Genomic DNA, 25,258 nt, shown 5'->3' with positions numbered 1-25,258 from the left:
CCTGGATGGTCCTGTGAACAACTGTATACGCGAGTGTGTAGAACTCAGTTTTCGATATGAAGTTATAATCATTTTACAGAATGTGTAAGACATTCACATATCTGTAGTTTATATGTCAGTGGTGAATATTACATATAGTGACCATGGAGAGATAACTTTAATCTTCAGTTAATAATCGTTCATTCTCTGAGTGCTACGGACACTCAATAGAGACACGTAGTTTGAATCTCGTCGACATCCTATTTTTAATATGGAAAAACCTAGTTCTTCCAATATGGGAGAAATATATATCCTAAGATATCTCAAGTTGAGATATTAAACATAGGCCGGTAACGCCTTTAAGCCGCGCCTGTCCTTGGACATTTAGAACAAGGCTTCAAGCAATTATTTTGCTTGCTTATAGGAGCTACTAAAAGTTCCTTCATAAAACATCAATATTCCTGTGTACCATATCTCATACAGAACATTTTACTTCACAGTGGAATGAGGATCTAGAAGGACACTGTGACATTCCACTTAGAACTTGTGTACGTCGAGTGAATATCTGAACAGTGAATCAGCATATTAATTTTGTTTTATTGTTTCTTCAATCTGTGTTGTTTATATTCACAAATAGTGAAATATGTTTTCAGTGAAATACATCTCTCCTCTAAAAACTGTTAGAGACTAGAAACTCATGAATATGAGGAGATAATAGAAAGTTGTATATATCTACATATTTTTTTTTATCTATTTAAAGGTCAGACAGACCTTTGTAACTTCAAGTTTTTATCCTCCCTCTACTTTTATTTATTTTTATAATGATGAAATAGTGTGTTAAATATATCAAGCATATCAATATATATATTAAAGTGTGTGTGTGTGGTAGTGCACTACAAAAAGGTGATAAGTATTTAGTGTATTGAAGTGTGGATCTCTTCACATCTACCATATCTATGTTCCTGATTACTATGTGGGAAATAAAACTGCCAGCTCTTACCAGAACCAATGTCTATTCAATTTGCTGTAGGGTGAGTACCTGTGCTAATGATATGTTTGTTTCAGGAGTGTGATTCAAGGAGGCATTTTCCCCTTGATTGTGTATGTTTGACCACCTCTCTGTATGGGGCTCAGAGAGAATATTCTGCCCAAGGAACCAAATAACAGCCATGAGATAGTGAGCTCAAATACAGGCTGCTACCTGTAAAGTTTTTAAAAGTTTTTTTTAACCTTAATTGAAAATTAAACTGACTCACTATTGTAGCATCTTTGAGCATGGCTGTTATGCAGATGGCCCTGAGATCTGCTGTTCCACAAAAATAAATAATATTGCTCTACCGACTTCATAAGGGAGTGGCGGCCCTTACAGGAGAGAACCTTATCTCCAAGAGGGAAGAAATCATTTTTACAAGTTTGTAAATTTGCATTCTATGCAAATATTACAGTTAATTTAAATATTCCCAGCCACTCTCCTTCATCAATTTTTTTTTTTATTATTTTGTGTTGGTGTTCGTAGGTAACAGTTGTTTCGGCTCTGGCTACCTGGCACCTCACAAAAGAAGTGGCTACCCAGCTGCAGGGCACGATACTTCACGCTTTTGCGCCAAAGACTTGGCACCATCAGCGTAAAGGGCATGAAGTATATTTTAGATACTCAAATGGTCAACATACAGTTTGTGTTAAAATTTTCGGTAGATGTTTGTTTCTCTTCCCGAAAAATTTCCAAGAACGTAGGTGTCTTGTGTTTTGAAATTTATTTGTTTTGAATATATTTGTTTTACCATCACTGTGCCTTAGAGAATTCAGTTTTTTTTAGAACTTTGGGGGGAAGAAACTTTGTAATTCCGTTTTGTATTTGTAAATGGTTGTAACGCGAGCACAGGCTCGAAGAGTAGGAAATATGGACACAGAGTTAGTATTTGAAGAGTTCGCTCAGAGAGCTGGGGAGCTCTCAGAGGAGAATAGTGTCGTTGACGCGCAGAGCACTAGCGAACGTCCGGTCAGCGTTGTGGGAGACGCTGATGCGGTGGATACGGTTCCGCCAGTCCCTGGTAGGGAGCCGGAAGTACCATTGCGGGAGGAAAGGGAGGTAACCACAGAAACTACAGAACAAAGAGTTAGCCCAGCCGTTAATGTAGGTAGCTCTTTTGAAAATATTAGTGCCATACAGTTAGCTTCCATTTTAAGTGAACTTGTTAAAAAACTTGACGAGAGTACGAGGAAACAAGAAGAAAATAGTAGAAGTATACGGGAAGATTTTAACTCCAAATTAGAGGAAAGTACGAGAAGACAAGAAGAAAGTAATCGAATTTTAAAGGAAGATTTGAATTTGAAATTTGGAGAAAGCTCCAGGGGCCTAGAGAAATTAGATAAGAGACTTGAACAAGTTCATAATGAAACTAGGCATAATAGTGAACGACTTGAACAGGCCATAGAGTCAGTCAATGCTCGTCTTGAAGTTCGTTTAGATTCGATGACGTCAAGGCTTGAGCAGAGTGAGCGGGAATTGACAGAGCGACTTGAGATCACTACAGTAGAGCTGAGGGGGGAGATTGAAGGCGCTCGGGAAGATCTCAATTCACGCGTCACTGAAACCACCAGGAGATTAGAGGAGAATTACTCCGAGCTTTCCGAAAGTGTAAAACAGGTCTCGTCTCGCGTCGAACAGACCACGATAGCATTGAATAACCAGGTCAGGAGAGTGGAAGTGAGTTTCGCTTCCCAACTAGCAAGGATCAGGGGGGAACTAGAGCAGGACACGCCACTCGAAGAGATCAGATCCGAATGTAACGGTAGCATCCAACAGATGCAAGATACCGTGCAAGAGGTGTGCACGCAACTTGAAAAGAAGATGGAGGAGTGGAGGAACTCCATACAAAAGGAGACGAGCGAGGTGATTGAGGGGAAACTCGCAAACATCTCGGTCTCCAGTGCACAAGAACGTCCTACATCACCAAATGACACCTCGAGGCGCGATCTGCCCGGTTCTCAACCTGAGAACCTCGCTACTTCCCGCGAGACAGAACCTGTGCCATCAACGTCTCGCTCATGTAATCATGAGACGAGACAAAGCTTAGCTACAGCATTAGGTCTCATTCACAGGGATGTCACTCTACCTGTGTACATGGGGACCGAATCAGAGACTGAAACCTATAACTTCCTACAAGATCTCGACCGGTACTTTGAGGTCACAGGAGTACCGGACGAGATGAGACTCAGTTTCATACCTCGAGCTATAAGAAACACTTGCTATCAGTGGTTTCAAGTTAACCGGAACAAAATCCACTCATATGAAGATTTTGTGCAAAATTTCAAGCAGTGTTACCTTAGTGAAGAGCGGCTGGCAAACCTAAGGGCAACTATTCTCACCTCCCACTTCGACAATCGTGTACACAAATCCCCCGCAGAGTATCTGCTGGATTTGTTACACAAGAATAGCATATTAGAGCCAAGAATGTCTGATGCTACCTTACTAAAGGTACTTCCGCGGCTTTTCCCGAACTGGCTATTTAGGGCGATAGTCTCGTCTCGCCCTAAGACCATAGCAGAACTTTTAAATCTAGTACAGGAACTGCAGTCGTCGATGACGAATCGCGACCAGTTTTATCAGAGAAACCAGAGGAAAGGGGTCAACATGCTCCAAGTGAGCGTGGAAAAGGAAGACAATAACCCCTCTGGCCACAGTGGTAAGCACGCTGCTCGTAAGAAGAATAGAACGAGAGAAAACCAGCGTCCTTACCAGAGACAGAGATATCAAAACACGAATCAAAACAACCACCAGCGATCCCCGCCTCGCCATCAGAGCAGCGGAAGTGGGTCGTCTGGCTGGTCACGTGGGGGGAACTCCCACTCCTCTCACAACAACAACGTTCGTGGAGCCCGCGGTAGGAGGGGAGGAATGCGCAACACGGATAGACCACCAGGAAATTCCTTCCGTCACGAGGACGAGGAAATTCAGCTGTTGGAACATTATGACCGGGCGCCTCCTTCTACCAGCCAAAACCAAAACAATACCAGGAGTAACCAATCCTCTTCTTCTGCTCCCAGAGAATGAGGATTGTCCGCATGTGCTTGGAACAACGGTAAGATGGGTATGGAGAATACGAGTACATCTGAGTTGACAAATGTAAATTCCAAGTATGTGCGACATTTAGAAGAGAACGTAGAAAATATACACTTATATGAAAATTCATGTGAAACCGCAGTTAAAGAAATTTTTGAAAATGTAGAAGAAAAAGAAGAAGAAAATTGTAAAATTTGTTTAGAAATTAAGGCAAAGAAGCATTTCAGAGAAGGCATGTTAGAAAATAAGATAACTTTGTTAAGTAGGACTGGAGAACACATCGATTTAGATAGGGCTGTATATGAAGAGGCCAATGGCATTTTTAAGAATTTATTTGATTCAAGTAATGAAGAACTACCCAGTAATAACGTCATCTCACTGCCAGAGATTAATGTACTTTTGTTTGGAAAGGAAGTTAATTCTTTATTAGATACAGGGGCTACTTGCTCCGCCATTTCAAAAGAAATTTGGGACTCCGTCTCAAATAGCCACCCCACACCCGCATTTTTGAGTGCTAAGAATATACGGGTTACGTCTGCTTTCGGAAGTAAATCAGCGACGATCATAGGCCAGACGCTGTTAGTCATTCAGATACATGGGAAGGAATTTCACACACTAGGCATCATTATATCAGGTCTGAACAGATCATTGATTTTAGGTTCCAACTTCTTTACAGAATCTCGTGCCGTGTTAGACTATGACACCGGCCTTCTACATCTCAAACATCCTCATGATGTAGAAGTGAAATTTAGATCAGTAGATTGCGAGACTGAGGATCTAGTAGTTCGTTGTTTAGAATTGAATGGTGAGTGCGAGAAACCATATAGTTTCATAGAGGAAGTAGATACTTTTGAGTGTAATTTTTCCCCGTCAGATGAAAGACGGAAGGCCATACGGGTTAGCGCACAGAATGAGCATAAGACCTGCAGAGAAAAGGCTGCTCGTGCCCCGAACTTGGATGATGGTAGATTCCCAAGTGCCCAAGAAATGGCAGTTCATGTATTCCCACCAGAAGAGTGGTTGAAAGTGAACACACGTGCCTCCCATTCAGAGATAGAGGAGTTTGTCTCGAACTACTCAGATCTCTCAGCCTCCCAAAGAGATAGTTTGAAAGCTGTTCTTTTAAAGCACCAGGCGCTTTTTGATATCAAGCCAGGTTGCATAGCTAACTACGAGCATGAGGTTGGAGTAACGGACGAACGTCCCATAAAAACTAAATTGTATCCTTACCCAAAGAAATTCAGGAATTTGGTATCGAATGAAATTTCGCGTTGGGAGGCCTGGGGTGTGATTAAGAAGATGCCTACAGCATATATAAACCCTCTGGTAGTGACTCCGAAGAGTGACGGACGCATTCGAGTTTGTATAGATGGAAGAGCTCTGGCCAAAATTTCAGGGGATCTCTCCGACAGACCTATGCCACCCCTATCTGTTCTCCAAGACATCTGCGACAACTCTTGGTTCAGCTGCGTCGATGCAACCGAGATGTTTTTGCAGATTAAAGTGAAAGAAAGTGATCAGAAATATCTTGGGTTCCTACATGAAGGCATTTCGTATGTTTTTCAAAAACTTCCGTTTGGAACAAAACAGAGCCTTGCTTCTTGCGTTAGAGCATTAGATATGCTGATTGGATCAGAAGCTAGAGAGTACTGCGGCGCTTATGTTGATGATTTAATTTTAGCCGACAGGAGCTTCGAAGATCACTTAGTACACCTCGACAGAGTGTTGGGTTTACTCACTGCGGGCGGCCTAACTCTCAGGCTGAAAAAGTGCAATTTTGCCAGAAAATCATTGAACATACTTGGTTTCCATCTTTCGCAATCCGGTATCGGCAAAGATCCGGCGAAAGTGAAGGCGGTGTTAGATTTTAGGACACCACGGAACGTAAAGGAACTGCGTTCCTTCATTGGCTACTGCCAGTACTATCGTTGTTTTAGCAGGAAGTACTCAGAAGTTCTCCATCCGTTGTTCCAACTTCTAAAGAAGAATGTTAGGTTCAAATGGGAACCAGTACATCAGGCAGCGATGGACAGGATCAAGCAGATCTTCCAGGAGGAAGTAGTACTGAAAACCGTCCTGCCTGACAAGCAATTGATTCTTGAGTGTGATGCGTGTGATATTGCATGTTCTCTATTGTACCAGCGTGATGACAATGATGACATTCGTGTCATTGCTTTTACATCACGTGTGTTCAATGCCGCGCAACGAAATTATTCTATAACGGAAAAGGAATTTTATGGACTAATAGATGGGGTTGTGAAGTTTAAACAGTACTTAGTTGGTACTAAATTCATAGTACGCAGTGACCACCTTGCACTTAAGTTTATTCTCTATTGTAGACTTACAAACCAGCGCATCACCCGGTGGGCGATGTTGCTCTCCAATTTCAATTTCGAATTTCAGTTTGTCAAGTCCAATGAGAATCTGAGTGATTATCACTCTAGGTACCCTCCTCACTCAGAAGAAGACCTCAGTGTTGCACGGAAGCCTATCCTCCAGGAGTCGCTGATGTCCATCCTGACGGAAATCCCATGTGAGTTGAGGAAGATGATAGCCATACTACCGGAGATGCAGTCTTCAGATCCTGTCTACGGCAAGATCAAGAAAGATGTCGAAGAGAAGACGGACTCACCAAAGGTGAATGGTGCTTGTCACCGTTTTGAAGTGTTGAACGGGCGCTTATGCAAGCGTGACCGGGAAGGAGTCCGAATTTGCATCCCAGAAGTGTTAGTAGTTCCACTGCTCGATTATTACCATTCAGATCGAGGGCACATGTCGGCTAGCAAACTACTTCCGCTTCTATCAGAATTTTTCGTATGGCCAAAGATGAGGGCAAGTGTGAGGCGTTTTTGTGTTTCCTGCGAATTATGCCAGAAAAGCAACCCCCCAATGTTATCGTCCGGGACCACTGAATCCCGTCGTAGTGGAGAAGCCAGGCTACTTGGTCTGCGCTGACTGGTTAGGGCCTCTAACCAAGGGAATTGGGGGAGTCCATTACATATTAGTATTTTATGATGCATTTTCCAAGCTAATTGGCTTGTACGCATGTAAAAAGGCAAACACTACCACTGCCATAAGGAAACTGAAGGAGTATCTGAAAGTTAACCCTAGTGTGGAACTAGTCTTAACAGACAGAGGGTCACCTTTGCAGTCTAACCGCTGGAAAACGGAATTAGCAGATCTTGGTATCAGGCACATCACGTCGACGCCATATTATCCGCAAGGTGAAATGGCAGAGGTAGCCGTCAAGGCAACAGTACGTTTGCTACGTAAATTGTGCCATGATAACCAAAGATTGTGGCCCAAATACTTGGAAAAAATAGAGAAGTGCTTAAATTCGGCCAAACACCTGACCACTGGCGTGTCAGCCTTTGAGTGTCACTTTGGGCAGTCTATGTCTAGAGACATAGCCAGGCTGTTTGAAATCCCAGAAGTGGATCAGCGCCATGACGTGCAGTACTATGTAGAAATTGCAAGAAAGAACCACAAAAGGAATGCTGCTGCACGAAAACGTAACTTCGACAAGTCACACCGTACTGTAGAGTACAAAGTGGGTGACCTTGTTCTAACTAGAGTTTTCCCCAAGTCGGATGCTCTAGCAGGTGTGTCGAAGAAGCTCTTACTCTTGTACTCGGGACCATGGCAGATTGTCGCCGCCACTGGTCGTAACATGTACACACTAGGGGATCCAGCGACTAAAGAAGTCAAGATGACAAGAAATGCTTTTCTATTGAAACCATATGTTTCTAGAGAAGAGAAGGATCACAGTGGTACTGGACAATAGAGAGGAAACAGATCACACATATAAGCATCACGTAACCGGATTTGACAACCTGTGTATATAGTGTTAGTGTTAGTGTATTTTTCAGTGAACTAGTGTATTAGTGTATAAGTGTATGTATGGGACTTATGTCATTTATACTTATGTAACTTAGGGAACACTGAATTCTCGTTATTTAGCTTTTGTGTATTGATTTTCATTTATTATGTTTACTGTGTGTTTAACTTTGATTTTTTTTTAACCTTGGATGTATTGTGTACCTATAATATTTCAGGAACGAAAATGTTCCCTCCGTATGATCTACGTCCTGTACTAGAAAGTACAGCACCTAGAATCATAGGGGGGAAATTACTGTAGAAGGCCGATGTCCTTCTCCATCATCTGCATATCGAAATGCAGATGAGGGGCACATTTGCATATGGATATGTAAATATAATGGATTTTGTGGTATAATTAATTGCTTAACATTAGCATATTCTATGCCTATTATTTTAATATTATTAGTAATGAAGTGTGAAACACCTAGCATAGTACGTAAATATTAATACAATATTGTATTATATTGTATTTATTTCATTGTGTGTATTTCATTTATAGGCATTATATAGTGTATTAATGGGTTGCATAAAATTACTGCGTCGTTGCATAATGTATAACTTACAGGGGATGATGGAAGAAATGATATAAAAAGCATAGATGAAGGATTAATTAAATAGGAAATGAGCAGATTCTATAGGAATCAGACATGATTTCAGAACGCTGGAAGAGAGCGAACGCTGAGAGAAGTTTTTTTTTTCTTTCCCGACTTGCTGTCGCCTAGACTACACGATGTGAGGTCTCTCACAACTCACCATGGAAAGAAATCACCAGAATAGGAACTAAATAAGAATCTTTATACACAGGAAGTAGCCTATGGACTTCCTTGGTGAAACTACACTGAGTTTGATACAGTGTGTTGAAACACAGAGTTTGTATTGTTTCAAATGCCATAAACTTTTTCGCTTCTACATGCGAAATTTTAGTTTTCTATAGGTGTGATTTCCAATGCAGCGAGCTCAAGTGTCATTTCCTCCCCCCTGCTCACCAGAGACCAGTAAACCTGGCCAGCGAGCCTTTAGTTAGTTCCCGAAATGCAACACCAACTTGAAAATGTATACTCTGATTTGACTTATTTTCTGTGTTTAATATTAATATTTACGTACTAAGCTAAACACGTTCTTGGAAATACCGCACAAAATTCTGATTTATTTTATCAGCGTGTTTCCCTTATCGAACAAGACACTTGGATCTTGTATTTGTGAAAAATAAATAATTAACAAAGATGTTTCCTCAATCTCTCTCCAAGCAAACATGGCTGCATTAGTAGCAGACAGTTTTGAAAGACAGCCACAGGAATTGGGTGTACTGCTGCTTCTGAGAGAGATGACAGTTCATAAATTGTATAAATATGTAATCTTTGTATATTTTCCTTTATTTTGATGTATAATAACATATGTTTCTTCTATTTAATTCATGTGTAACAAGTGAAAAATAACAAAAGTTGTGTTTAAAACTCTCATAGTTTCTGCTGGGAGCAAAAGCTTCAGTGTTGGCCGTCCTTGAAGTAGGGGCAGCACGTGTCAGCAAAGAAAGGGTGAATTTGGCTACGGATGGTAGCTGAAAATGTGTATTGGGAGGACGGACCACCCGCAATATCGCCGCAAGGCAGAGAACCCTTTGTCATAGGTTTCTTGCAGAAGCGAGTTTCTTCGTTTCCTTGTTTTAGGTAAAGACATATACTCGTTTTCATGAGAGAAACGTGGTAGTTCAAGCTAGAATCGAGAGGCGACAAGATATAGTTTTTCAGTTACAAGAAAGTCACCTGACTTCTCTTACAGTGAGTTTTGATACCCGGGACAAGGTGAGAACAAAGTGTTTCCGGTTCCCCTGGATGGTCCTGTGAACAACTGTATACGCGAGTGTGTAGAACTCAGTTTTCGATATGAAGTTATAATCATTTTACAGAATGTGTAAGACATTCACATATCTGTAGTTTATATGTCAGTGGTGAATATTACATATAGTGACCATGGAGAGATAACTTTAATCTTCAGTTAATAATCGTTCATTCTCTGAGTGCTACGGACACTCAATAGAGACACGTAGTTTGAATCTCGTCGACATCCTATTTTTAATATGGAAAAACCTAGTTCTTCCAATATGGGAGAAATATATATCCTAAGATATCTCAAGTTGAGATATTAAACATAGGCCGGTAACGCCTTTAAGCCGCGCCTGTCCTTGGACATTTAGAACAAGGCTTCAAGCAATTATTTTGCTTGCTTATAGGAGCTACTAAAAGTTCCTTCATAAAACATCAATATTCCTGTGTACCATATCTCATACAGAACATTTTACTTCACAGTGGAATGAGGATCTAGAAGGACACTGTGACATTCCACTTAGAACTTGTGTACGTCGAGTGAGTATCTGAACAGTGAATCAGCATATTAATTTTGTTTTATTGTTTCTTCAATCTGTGTTGTTTATATTCACAAATAGTGAAATATGTTTTCAGTGAAATACATCTCTCCTCTAAAAACTGTTAGAGACTAGAAACTCATGAATATGAGGAGATAATAGAAAGTTGTATATATCTACATATTTTTTTTTATCTATTTAAAGGTCAGACAGACCTTTGTAACTTCAAGTTTTTATCCTCCCTCTACTTTTATTTATTTTTATAATGATGAAATAGTGTGTTAAATATATCAAGCATATCAATATATATATTAAAGTGTGTGTGTGTGGTAGTGCACTACAAAAAGGTGATAAGTATTTAGTGTATTGAAGTGTGGATCTCTTCACATCTACCATATCTATGTTCCTGATTACTATGTGGGAAATAAAACTGCCAGCTCTTACCAGAACCAATGTCTATTCAATTTGCTGTAGGGTGAGTACCTGTGCTAATGATATGTTTGTTTCAGGAGTGTGATTCAAGGAGGCATTTTCCCCTTGATTGTGTATGTTTGACCACCTCTCTGTATGGGGCTCAGAGAGAATATTCTGCCCAAGGAACCAAATAACAGCCATGAGATAGTGAGCTCAAATACAGGCTGCTACCTGTAAAGTTTTTAAAAGTTTTTTTTTAACCTTAATTGAAAATTAAACTGACTCACTATTGTAGCATCTTTGAGCATGGCTGTTATGCAGATGGCCCTGAGATCTGCTGTTCCACAAAAATAAATAATATTGCTCTACCGACTTCATAAGGGAGTGGCGGCCCTTACAGGAGAGAACCTTATCTCCAAGAGGGAAGAAATCATTTTTACAAGTTTGTAAATTTGCATTCTATGCAAATATTACAGTTAATTTAAATATTCCCAGCCACTCTCCTTCATCAATTTTTTTTATTATTATTTTGTGTTGGTGTTCGTAGGTAACAGTTGTTTCGGTTCTGGCTACCTGGCACCTCACATCACCTCCGGTGACTGGGGTTCCAGATTCGAACCCATCTCGCGATAAGTGAGCTTTGTGATGGACAAATAAGCCTATGCCACATATGTAGGTATTCTCAGGGTTCTGCTGTTTCGTTGTGCTTTCTTCATTCCACTGTTTCATTCAGTATCATAATCATCGTTTCCCTAACGTCACGTAGGACAAACGTGGGACGTTAAACTAAAATAACAGGTGGCAACGCCACGAGTACACCACGTGAAGGAATTTGGTTTTGTATGACGTTATATTTCCTAACTGTTGAAATTGGAAGTGGTAGTAAATTTCTACTATTTCTGGCTTCAGTAGAAAGGTTAGAGTGGAGATGAAATATATTCTTGTTATCCTCAATTGATTGCTGAAAATCGCTTGTCTTTACCTTCTACAGTAGGCCTATTTACTCTACAGCGATCAACGTTAAGACCGGAAAAGTATGATTTAGGCTTGAATGGGCAGTTAAGAGAGATGATGTTAGTTCTATTTTTAGAACTAGGTCGTTTAAGGAAAAAAAACTGCTAGCTTCTAGCTATCTCCTATCATTTTTTTATGTAGATCAATACTGAAACCGGAAGTTGTAGTAGATTTCTATTCCTTCCGGTTTTTATAGTGAAATATGATATTCAGAATTTACATCACGCGGTTTCACATAGAAACGAAGAATAATTTTAATTGAAAATTGTGATAGTTTTATTAAAAATAATAGCAATACATTAAACACAAGGAGTATATTATAATTCCTGATGTGAGCTCATGTGGTTAGGATCTCTCGTTAACCTGTAGGTCCTGGTATCATATGGCACGTCCAGTGCAAAAGGAAATCAACTCCACTTTTTGGTCATTTTGGACATTTGATCTTAAGATCTCTATCTACAGTGTCTTTGAGAGTTTAAGAGATTCATATCCAGATATTGAAAATAACTCTTATAATGTAATGAACAGTATTAACTTTTCCATGTCTCTAAGTGTACCGTACAAACTTTGTTTCTTTTCTCTCAACTTTGATAAATAAACTTCATTAGCTTGTACTCTGAACGCCCCATGTAGCCTCGATGCTGGGAGAGATGCAAAGCTCAAATCCAACTAACCTAGTATATTACACAAATCTTTGTTGCCTTCTAATAGTATTTTAATGAAGACCTTGAATCTATTATTAACAGTCCTAAACCCTTCTTTATCTTAGATCAGAGTATAGTTTCTGTTCCTGACATTAGTATATTCCGCTTTATTAGTTCACAGTAGCTTCTGTTCCTGACATCAGCATATTCTGCTCTTATCAATTCATAGTAGTAGCTTCTATTCTTATCAATATATTCCGCTTTTATTAGTTCTCAGTAGCTTCTATTCCTGACATTAGTATATTCTGCTTTTATTGGTTCACAGTAGCTTCTGTTCTTGACATCAATATATTCTGCTTTTGTTAGTCTACAGTAGCTTCTATTATGACATTAGAATATTCTACTTTCACTAGTTCACAGTAGCTTTTATTCCTGATATAACAATATTCTACTTTTATTACTTCACAGTAGCTTCTGCACCTGACATCAGTATATTCTGCTTTTATTAATTCATAAGCTTCTATTCTTATCAATATATTCCGCTTTTATTAGTTCTCAGTAGCTTCTATTCCTGACATTAGTATATTCTGCTTTTATTAGTTCATACTAGCTTATATTCTTATCAATATATATCCCGCTTTTATTAGTTCACAGTAGCTTCTGTTCCTGACATTAGTATATTCTCCTTTTATTAGTTCATAGTAGCTTCTATTCTTATCAATATATTCCGCTTTTATTAGTTCACAGTAGCTTCTCCTCCTGACATCAGTATATTCTGCTTTTATCAATTCATAGTAGCTTCTATTCTTATCAATATATTCCGCTTTTATTAGTTCCCAGTAACTTCTATTCCTGACATTAGTATATTATGCTTTTATTAGTTCACAGTAGCTTCTGTTCCTGACATCAATATATCACGATCAATTGAAACTGTGATATGATCATGATTGATACTGTGTGGACAAACGAAGGCTAGGATGCTAAACCAGTTATTCTTAAACATAGTTGCGTTCTTAAGAGTGTGTGAAAAATCAGTTTAACTAATTAAAGGAAATAAAGAAATTTCTCACTTATAAAAGCATCTTTAAAAATGTCTAACAATATAATTATTTTATTTATTAAAAAGAGGGAAGAAATTGTTTAATGAGGGAAAATAAACTATAATATAAAATATGCCAGAAAATGTATAATCTGTGAAGCCTAATTGGAGGTAAGCTAATTCTAGCTGAAAACAAGTTTATACAGCAGATTCGAAATCTGTTTCTTTGATAACACAACCACACATACACAAAAGAAGTTCTGTGCAGCGGACCCCAGGATTGGATTTGTTGTACTTTGTTACACAGAATCCAAATTTCGAAACCCCAGAATTGACCGTGTTAATTTTTTTTTTATGGGCGAAAAACTTGAGAGCGATTTTGGATAGGGAGGATACATGTAACACAGCTATACAGGAAAACGAAAATTCTGCTCAGCGGACCCCAAGGCATGGATTTGATGTACTTTATTACACAGAATCCAAATTTCGAAACCCCAGGAAGATTGACTGCGTTAATTTTTTATGGGCGAAAAACTTGAGCGATTTTGGATAGTGAAAATACATGTAACTATGTCACGTTACCGTGTGTCCTCCCTATCCAAAATCGCTCAAGTTTTTCGCCCATAAAAAATTAACGCAGTCAATCTTCCTGGGGTTTCGAAATTTGGATTCTGTGTAACAAAGTACATCAAATCCATACCCTGGGGTCCACTGTACAGAACTTTATTTATTTATTTATTTATTGTGGATGTATAACGGATTTAAATAATCAGGTGAACAATTATCATTTTCTCTGCATAACTAAATATACTTAGAACTAATTACGTAGTGGTAGGTTATGCTAATTTGATTATGAATCTGAAATAACCCATTTTTTTCGTCAGAAATTCACTTATGTCCTTTCAGAGACATTAGAAATGTGATCATATGTACTAATATCTTGCCTATTTTACAGGATGTTACTTGATTGTCCTTGCCATAGTTGACAAAATGATGGAAATTTTAGAAACGCAAGCTATCCGTACATTCAAACCTATGGATCTTATATGGGACTGCATTGACTACGCAATGGAAGACTATGACTGATCGGTTATCTTTGGAACTGTTATTTAAAATTTTGTTTGTTCGTATAAGATCTAAGCTCTGTCGTTATTTGTGTTTTTTTGTAAAAATCTGTTGGAACTATTTTCGTTACTGGACTTTTGCATGTAATATATATGTATGTGACAGAAAACTAAACCTTTATGTGCATGCGTTATGAACAAATGGTAATCTCAAAGTTCTATGTTGCTATGTTGTTGAATAATACAAAACTGATAATAAATTGTAGAGTTGTTAATGGTGATGGAACCAAACGTTTTAATTCGGTCAGGGCCGGGAAGTGAACCGAAACACAGTTCGAGAGTACTATTTAGCCTTGCGCCGTGCCGGGTGGATGGATGGCGACTATAAACGCAACCTCTTGAGTTAATCTTCGTGGTGATAGTGAATAAGCAAGGCGCAAGGCACGGCGTCGTTGCAGGAGTGGAGCGTTAAGTTGATTTTGAGTTTAACGTCCCTTTCAGCAGAGAGGCTATATGAGACGGGACCGACCTACTGATTAACGTGGAATCCGAACCACGTGAACTCCCATCGGAAATCAAACCCGGATCTCCTAAGCCACAGGCGCGTACACTAACGCTTAGCTACGAAGGAGCTCAGGAGTGCAGCGTATATTGACAAGTAAGGCTGTGGGAACTATTCGATTTGTCGTTTTGATAGTAAGTAGTGAAATCTTTTTCATATTATAATGTAAGCCTGACTTTGAGACAGATCGACCATTTCGGCAAACAATGAGCAGCTTCCAACAAAGGTCACAAGCTAAATATAGAGATTCCAGATATTCCGTTCAATATATATATTAGAGGTGACAGTACTAAAAACTCTCATCGATTTCTAGCAGAAAATCTCATCTCATCTAGAACTTTTATACGTATTTCCGTCCTCTGATTTTGTTTTGCAACATTGGTAGCCACGGAGAGTGTCTGATGATTAGAAACGCTTTAGAAACTTCAATTAGTTGCTCTGAAAGTATTGGATTCCTGTTTTTTCATCGTAAACTAAGTCTGATTTTGAGATAGTTTGATTTCGTTTCACAACAATGACCTGCTTTTAAAAATGGCCACAAACAAGATATCGACATTCAATTTATTCGTTTCTCTAGATATATTTGTAGTGAGTTCTAGTACAAAGTTTAGTTGACTTATTTGAGAATAATCGAATTATAATTGATTGTTTCATAAACAACTGTGGCCTCCAACAATGGCAGGACCTAGAATATGGAAAATTGACAAATACTATTCAATAGGAATTGAGTTCATTTTGATTAGTTGGTTTAGGCTGATTTTTTTTTATTTGTTCGCGATTTTCAAGATTAATTTTATGTAAATTTTCCCATATAGTAACATTGGTGACGGTGGTGCTATGCATTCGGCTAGAAACAAACTATTTGAAAGCTAGTGCGATATTGCACTATACTGGATTTACATAAACTAATCAAAACTTACAATGACATTACTCTTAAAACAATTCCAAATCTCTGCGAACATCTCGTTTATAAAGTCGATCTAGCAATGTTTGTCTCCCATGCAAAGATCCAACTACTGACATCTGAGAGTAGTAAAATACTACCTTTACCCAACCGCACGCAACTACTTTCAGTCCTGATCCGTGATGTTGATCCCGCGATCACTGAGCAGGGAGTTCTAAAGGAACTCAAGACTTATACCCGTTCTAGTCGTACCATTTGCATTAAAAATCGCACACGGAATACACACATGTTTTTTTACTGACTGACGACAAAACTCTCATCGACTACCTGCTTAAGAACGAAGTTTTCATTTATTACTGTCATCACAGAGTTGAACCGCTTCTTTACCTTTTCATCGTTTGTCAGAACCTCATTATCTTCATACTCCAATGCAAGGCACATACGTAATATCTTAACTTTTGCCCCTCACTTACCTTCGAAAGCTTGTAAATCTTCTTTTCTTCCTCTGTTGTTTCCAGGTTGCTTATATGCAACGCATCATCAACCGTGGTTGTCACGTTACATGAATCTTGTAGCTGTCATAAAAAAGTCTTGCAACCCGATCTTTCTATTCACTCTTTGCACATTACAACTTTCTGAAAGCAAGAAGGATACTTCTATCCATGCAGCACTGCATTCTAATGGACAGCTAGTAAACCTCCTCACTAAAATTGTGTGTGTGTGTGTTTTTTTTTTTTTTTTTTTTTTTTGGCCCGCTTCTTCTCCCTGTCCAAAAGATTCCGTTTTTTCAGAAGCGGCAAAACTGTTTTTTCCTTATGTCAGCGGGAGGGCGATAGCAGGTAGCAAGCAAGACGTCCCAGAAAGTTGCACATGGTTCAGCTCCTTGCAAGATGGGAATAAATGCTGTATGTCCCTTTCAAGACTATGTTTACGTGGAGAAGTATTAGGGGGTTTCAAGATTTTTTTAAATGACAGCTACAAGTTTCATGTAACGTGAAAACCACGCTTAAGGCTTGCCTTTTGTTACACTAACTGTCTTCTTGGCGTTTGTCTTCGTTTCGTTGTAATCCTTTATGTCTTGTTGATTACCAGAGTTTTATGAACGTCTTTATTCCACTACCATGTTTCTTTATTAATGAGGCCTCTTCCGTTTGTTTCTCCCACAACTTTTCTTGATGTTTCTCTGAGCTTAGGGTTGCCATATTCTAAAAAAAAATAATAATAATAATAAATAAAAATAAAAGAAAATAGAAAAGCGGGGAATTCTAAACGGTAAGTATTGATGTGAACTTGTGTATTACAAATACTAACCTGGATCCTTTAGACCATTTTTAAAAGTGATTTCTTTGTTAAGTGACACTTCCAATGAACTTTTCTAACGAAACTAAAGTAAAGCAAATTTAGTTTTTGTCTTTAATGGTTTATTAAGTTCAAGAAATGTGAGTCTGCAATTGTAAAGTAAGTATTAAGTATTACAGTAAGATGTCTGTAATTGTAAAGATATCTGTAAGGCAAGTTTTCCGAAAAAGATGGAAGCGATATATGGCAGATATTGTTAATAAGGTTTTCTCTCTAAGAAATACATAATAACTTCTAAATTTTTATCATAAGAAAGGTAACACATATGTATTTAGGAGTCTTGGTCCATCTCTTATAAAATTTCTAATTATTTTAAAAGATTGCTACGTGAAATCGTACTAACATACAAAATTATCACAGTTTCACAATATATGAAATACAGCATAAATATTTTAAAAGAAAAAATATTTATAATGAATGTAATCTAAACAATATGCTAAGGATACCGTAATTCAATTTGCAATCATTTCTGAATATATAAAGACTACACAGCTCACAGCCTGAGTCTGAGCGCGACTCCAAATTTAACTCAATCCGGATTGAAATTGACACAGAGATGTAGCGATTTACGTTGAATATAACAACACTTTATCAACAAAGTCGTCTTAGATTTTTCTCCAATCAAAAAAGAGGGTGGTTTTTCGTTATTAAGAGATGATTAAGCAGAGGACGAATATAGGACCTGAAAATCGGGTGGTACCCGCTAAAATCAGGTAATATGGCAACCCTACCTGAGCTGATACTCTGGACAACTCATCTTCCACGTGCACCTCTTCTTCCGTCATTTGTAGTACTTGCAATGTGGTAATTTCCTTGCGAATCTTTCTCACCACTTGTCCTGTCTAGTTTCCACCATTTCATTCGAACAGGAGCATTTTGTCGGTTTTTCCTACTGTTTCCTTGATGCAGATATCGGCTACTACTAATTACTGTTGTTATGTACGTTAGACTCTCACCTGGTATTACTTTGTAGACCTTTGAATAACGTAAGTTTTTTTTTCGTCCATAAGATGAAGTCAATCTGAGTCAATCTCCTACTCTTATATGTAATAGGTTCTTCTTTCTTCTTATAGAAGATATTCATAATAGCAAGGTTGTACGCTTCCGCCACTAGTAGTATGTTCTCGTCTTCTTCATTGCTGTCTTCCAATCTATATCCTTCATGTATTCTTCGTATCCTGATCTTGATTGTTCTATATGCCCATTTAGATGTCCTCCTAAGATAAGCTCTTCCATGTAACGAAAAATTCTGGAGACTACTATTTAGCTCATCCAAAATTTATAATTTGACCCTTTATCACACCCACCATGTGGCACGAGCTCAAGTACCATAATTCTGTCGCTGGCTCTCTTGTCGTCCACCAATTTCTGTCATATTATTGTCCAAGATAATCCAAACGTAATTCTTTTTATTGTTGTTCCCTGTGTATACAACAGTGTTGCCATAGTCCTAGCTCTGAAGTGGGGTGAAAAATAGTACCAAATTGAAACAAAAAGGGCTGAATTTTGTACCAGTGTAATACACGGCTCTATAACACGAAACTGAAAGAGGTAATGTTCTAAAACAACCCCCGTCTTCCAAGAACACAAATCAACGTGTCGATATAGATCTATAAAACGCAGAAATGTTCGGATATTTTCATATGCGTCACCATGGCGTCACAACTTAGCCCTCTAAGCCAGCAATTATGTCAATGTATTTTTCGTGCTATTATCTTTTGGTGTAGAATATTTGCAATGACATAAATTGTAATCTTACTTGAGCACACGTTGGTCTTCTTCAGAATATTCAACACTTGATTCAACATGTTTGTGTGGTTCTATTTTTTTCTTTTAGGATTTGAAGATAATATTTCCACCACACTGCTTCCTTCTCGTCTCCTTCATGCGTGGCGGCATGCGCCCACCTAGCGTCATTTGTATCCCAGTATAGTTCGAATTACGAATTTTCCACACAAAATTCCTAGTTAAGCGGTGCAACGCCACAGGATATAAGTTCAACAGCATTTTTAGGGTCCAACACACAGTATAAGTAACGTGAGATGCAACTGAAATCTTACCGACTCTTTAGAAAATGTGACAAGTATTTGTTAAATGGTGCTGAATTGGGTAGAATTGTACCAACTTTTTCACAAAAGGGGCTGAAAGTACCAGTGTGGTACCAACGGGCCGATGAATGACAAAAAGGACTGAATTTGGTACAATTGTACCAAGTGTGGCAACAGTGGTATACAATCTTGTTTGCATTTCATATTTCTTTTGATCTTGAATCCTTCCATTTAGTCTCCTAGATGCATGCTATGCATACTTTTCTTCTTGCCAGCGTTTCGGATAACTCGAAAGCTCCTACGTATCAAGGTCTTGACGTTGAACGTTGTTATTCTAATCGTCAACCGTTTCTGGACTCAACGAAATGTGTGTTTATGTAATCCGAACAAAATCAGCTAGCCATGTTTGAGAAAAACGTCACAAAGCTCACCTTCCAATAAATTTCTTCTTCTGGATTTTGCCCACAAGAATGACTTACTCCGTTTTGTATGATTTTAAGTGAAATACTGATTAACATATTTAAAAAGTAGTTGAAGCTATATTTACAAGGTTGCAACTTTCGATTTTCACCCTCTAGTAAACTTATCCTTATCCAGGGGAAAATTATAAACTTTCCTGTAATATTGTATAAAAATCTTCCGCCTTATGCAGAGTCGTTTTGACGTATGATTAGCGTCATACTACACACCTGACTACTGCAGGAAACATATGTTAGTCGATCTCTTTAGTATTGTACTAATTACGCGTCAGAACGACTCTGCATAAGGCCCCTTAAGTTTAACATTTTATCTAGATGTACTAAACAGTGTGACCTAGTGATGTACCCAAAAGGGGTTTCGGGCTTTAGCCCCTCTTGCGCAAGATATTATGAAAAATAAATATTTACTATATTGAAATACAGTAGGACGTCGATAATCCGAACGTCAAAAATCCGAACGCGGTCCCTAGAAGCTTTTTACATTTTGTCTTAGCGCTAGGGGTAAACAAACTATAGGGTTGTCCGTCAGCGTTGTGTGAAGTCAGTGTTTTTACAAAAGCTCATTCATATATCATTGTTTACCATATATATTTTTATTTTCCCTTAGGCCAATACAAATTAAGTTTTAAGTGTGAGTTACAAGAACAGTGTAATTTAGTGTACGAGCAGGTTCTTCAGAAAAATTAAATGTAAGTAGCCTTACATACGGTATTGTAATTGCTGTATGTAGGTACTGTATAACCACTGTTTTGATAAAAGAGCATATCATACAGTAGGCTATATTTAAGTTTAAATGGCATTTTCTTGTTCATTTTCGAAAATCCGAACAATTTGAAAATCCGAACTACCTGTGGACCCAATTAGTACGGATTTTCGACTTCCTACTGTATATACAAAAAAAATCACATTTGTCCTAAAAGTAAAATAAATAACTGATTTGTGAAACGTCATAAGTCAATAATATCAATGATGCCTGACGTTTCTCAACTCAGGGACACTTATTGCAGCTCAATACTGCACGAATTATTAGCATGACTTCTGACATATCAAAATCCAACGGTGCTGTAGCTACCCTTCAAGAATCAAAGCTGCATCTAAACTCAATTTCGGCATCTAAACTCACATGGCTGACTTATGACGTTTCTCAAATCAGCGATTCAAATGAAATTGAATGCATGAACCTCTTGACGAAATTCTGCGTACGATACTGATGTGACCTGTAGGGGTGTATAAAAACATTTGGAGGAAAAGACTGATGGACGTCCAAAAAATAGTTTTTTTGTCTTAAACTTTTGAAATTTTGAGTACATTTTTTTCCTACGATACCCAGATAATTTACTCTGATTGTCAGTTGAAAGTAGTAAAATCCGAAATATCCTTTTCGCTGGGTTTTGCTCTAACTATTTTTTTTTTTTTTTAAATTGTGCTCCCATTATTAATTCTCAAAAGTTTGGTCTTCAATATTAACCACTCACTAGTTGATGAAGTATCCGATGTTGTTCGGGTGAAAATGCTGTATAAGAAGTTGTAGCTCTTTTACATGGTAATTCATATACCTTGTTTAATTTGTTAGAACCATTTTTTGAGAAAATCGCCAAAAGTTAAAGGGAAAAAAATGTATTAGTAAATTTCTAACTAAATATTCTTAACAGCCTACGATCTCTTCCCTACAGTCCCCTAGAAGTATGTTAAACATAGCCAAAACTAGCTTAAATGATTGTTCTTCGCACGGGAACACTAGGTTTATGGAAAATATTTAAAATGTACACTCATGTCCAAAATAATTGTCGCATATCTATAACTGCCTTATTGTAAGAATATAATTTGATAATGATTTTGCAGGGTACTTTTAATATTGATACTATGTGTATAATCGGGAAATGTATATTTGTGGTAAATTTCATAGAAAAAGAATTATAAACACGAAAATTAGAATGAGTAAAACAAAATGTTGCTAAATGGACAAGAAAGTTTTATTTTCGTTTTATTGTTCTTATTTGTTGCTCTTTTGACATGAAATTTTCCACACACATGTCTTTGCCGATTATATACATACTAACATTATAAGAAATACAAGGCGAATTCGTTATCAAATTATATTCGTACAACATATTTATAGACATGCGACAATAATTTTGGACATGAGTGTACATTTGAACCCCTTTCCTCCTTTATAATGTGTATTTAAACAATAAAAAAGTACGGGCCACCGTACTAAACTTTCTCACTCCAATTAATTAAACTAATTTATGTTGTATTTCAGTCATTAATGAAACATTTTCTTGTGAAATACGAACAAAATTATAAGGAAAACTTCGTAAAAAAAAAAAAAAAAAAAAAAAAACTCCTCAAAAGAAAGCTACTCTTGTAGATTTTTCTATAAGCTATAACTTATGGAAGGACACGGTGGATCAGTGGTAGAGCGCTCAACTCTGGTGCATGAGGTCCTTGGTTCGATCCCCGGCCAACTAAGCTTGTGGTGGACAACATCGTGTTGTCCGTGGATTTTCTCGGGCTTCCTCCCACTTTATCATTCCACCAATTCTTCCACCATAATTCACTTACCTTAATTATCCTTTCCCTTAGCCTTAAGGGCATAATCTTCGAACGTTGAACTGAAAAATCTCATTTTTTAAAAAATAACTTACGTCATTTGTAAGAATTATTAATGAAATATTTGTTTCTAATATATCAACAAAATCGCATGAGTCGTACTTCACCAGAAGAAGAAACTCACTCCAAGAGTAGACTATCTCTTGTAGATATTCTCATGAAAGCGATTTACAAAAAAAAAAAAAAAAAAAAAAAAAAAAATCTATTTATGAAATGTGAACAAAATTACCTGAGTACTTTTTGGGAAAATAGTCTAGAAACAAGCTCGTCCCAAACCTAAAATACCCACTTGTAATTTTCTTTCGTAAGAGGTAACTATTGCAACATTAAGAGTTATTAACTAAATATTCATTTATGAATAAAACAACTTGAGTCATTTTTGAGAAAATAAAAAAAACTCACTCTCAAAAATAAGCTATCTGAGCTTCGCAGATTTTTACAGGTCAAATGAGTTATGCCGGCTAGGCACGTAGTTTTTGAAAGAAAATCGTCCGAAAAAAAAAACATCCTTAAGAATAGACTACCCCTCGTAGAGTTTTAAATGACAAATTACTTACGCAATATTGTCAGGTAATTAATGAAATATTTATTAGGAGCTATGAACAAAATCAACAGACTTGTTTTTGAGAAATTCGTCTGAAGAGAGAGAGAAAAAAAAACAAACATTCCGAACAATAATACTCCTCGTAGATTTTTCAGGACAAATGAGATACGCCACATTGTCAAGTTATTAATGGAATGTTTATTTGTGAAACATGATCAAAATCGCCTGAGTCATTTTTAAGAAAATCGTCCGCAAATAACTCAGCTCAATAATAAACTATCTCTATTTTTTCCAGACAAATGACTTACGCCACAGTATGGGGTTGTTAATGAAATATATGTTAGTCTTTATAAAGAAAATCTATCTAGTCGTTTTTGAGAAAATAGCCATTTTTTAAATCAAAATATCCAATATATTTTAAGCAATTTTTTTGTAGGCTTTATATCTGGAGAACTACCTATAGTATAACCAAACCAAAATTATCAATTAACTCAGTATGATGTGTTTATTCCGTAAAAGATACGAAAACTCGATTTAGGGTTCGTTCAGAAAATTTTGTGGTCCCTGATCCAAAAACTAATCATTGACCAAGATCGCAATCTTTTGATCCATATTTTTGGATCATTACTAACATTCTTCCTTATATTTTCTACTTTCAGTAAACTATCCTTATTTTCAGGGAGTAGGAAGAACACTTCTGAAAATTTGGTTGAGATACGTTGAACCGTATGGCCTCTATGCGAGTATACGCGTACATCAGAACGAACAGACAAATAGACGGAGATATATCGAAAAATCACCTTTGCGGTATCTATGGGCCATGATACGTGTAAATACCGTGAAACCTCGATTATTATCTATAGTTTTTACGATCAGCATACTTTTTTCTCTTCTTTCGTCACTCTTAAGTAAAAATTGAAATGCAATGACAAGAGACCAGCTTCATCCAAGAGTTAAATATATTCACAAATTTATTTGAAATACTGCAACCGCTATTGTTTACGAAACATTTATCACCCTTAGGAACGTATTTCTATCAAGGTGTAATGATAAAATCACAGTTCAACTCAAATGGTAATTATGTTGAAAATGTTTCATCAGTTTCCCTACTTTGCTATTTTACGACTTTTTTTTTTTTAAAAAAAAATATATAAATTAAAATATTATAGATGTCATCTTCCTTAGAACCAATATTTCGAAGACGCTAGGACACGAGACCATTTTTTTAAATGAGAATTTTATGTACTGAGTTTCACTTTCGAAATTTGAGGGGTTCCTAATATACTCTACTTTTAACACAAATCTTGTATCCCGTACCTACTTACAGTTAGAAGACGCAACCTTTAAACGCCCATTGACGCAGCTGTTGCGTAAAGGCCTCAAACCTTAATAACTCAGCCCCTAATGAAGCTAGGAAGATAATTTTGGTGTCAATGTGTTCCTTAAGAACAAAACTTTCTGCCAATATTCATTTTATGTATAACGGAGCTATCTCGGCGGAGGGGGGTAAGGTCGTGATTTTTGTTTGCGTCAGTTGTTTCGGGCGGCCATCATTGCCCCTCCCTTGGGAGTGCACTTATAAAAATTGGTGTGTGAAGCAATGAAATAGTTCAATACATGGTAATACCCTGTATGTGTGCTTCTTGCTTATAAAGAGGAAGAAATTTCTTAACTCTCGTTTTTTCACTTAAATTACATTTATTTTCAGAACATTTATTACATTTCTTCTTCTTCTTCTTGTACGAAAGGGTGGGAATTACAAAAATATTACCTGGTTTAAATCTGTGTTTCATTTTCTTTCCAACGATGTATCAATCATGACTCTGTGATGATTAGGGGGATCACAAGGGCCCCCAACATAAGAGTCTACGATATCGTTCAAATCCTTGGCGGGTGTAGAAAGGTTAATGACTTTAAAATCCTGTTCGAGCAAAGTAGTAGTAAATTTTATTTCAAACAGTTCGTGTGTATTTATAAAGCGGACAAACATAAAATAAACATTCAGCTTTATATGGCAGAAATTATAGCGTTCTAATAATGTTTTTAAAGATAAATATCTTATATTCACCAGAGCGTATATTATTGCTGTAACACGTTACCATAGAAATTCCTGTTTACATTATGTATGTGCAAATTTAATAGGGCTAAAGTAAATCTTTTCCAGTTTAGGCAGCTAACATGTAAATAATTTTATTCGGAAATATGTCAATCGAAGTTAAATTTTATTTTTTTCTTGGTCACATGATGTTGGTTTGAAGATTATTTAGATATATGTGTTCAACATGGTAAGT

General features: G+C 37.3%; 1 protein-coding gene across 1 annotated transcript in view; it reads left to right on the top strand.

Moving 5' to 3' along the window:
• LOC145663793 (uncharacterized) overlaps positions 1-14,711 on the top strand; it is a 67,143-nt gene extending 52,432 nt beyond the window's left edge. The window contains exon 6 of the mRNA XM_081729884.1: positions 14,350-14,711. Coding sequence (XP_081586010.1) covers positions 14,350-14,480 — 131 coding nt within the window. The 3' untranslated portion in view covers positions 14,481-14,711. The remainder of the gene's footprint in view (positions 1-14,349) is intronic.
• The last annotated feature ends 10,547 nt before the right edge of the window (positions 14,712-25,258 follow it).

This window comes from Thermobia domestica, chromosome 11 (assembly GCF_964235325.1).
Source record: "Thermobia domestica chromosome 11, izTheDome1.hap1.1, whole genome shotgun sequence".
NCBI classification, from domain to species: domain Eukaryota; kingdom Metazoa; phylum Arthropoda; class Insecta; order Zygentoma; family Lepismatidae; genus Thermobia; species Thermobia domestica.
Note: the sequence above shows the minus strand (reverse complement) of the source record. Positions and strands in the feature narration are given on the sequence as shown.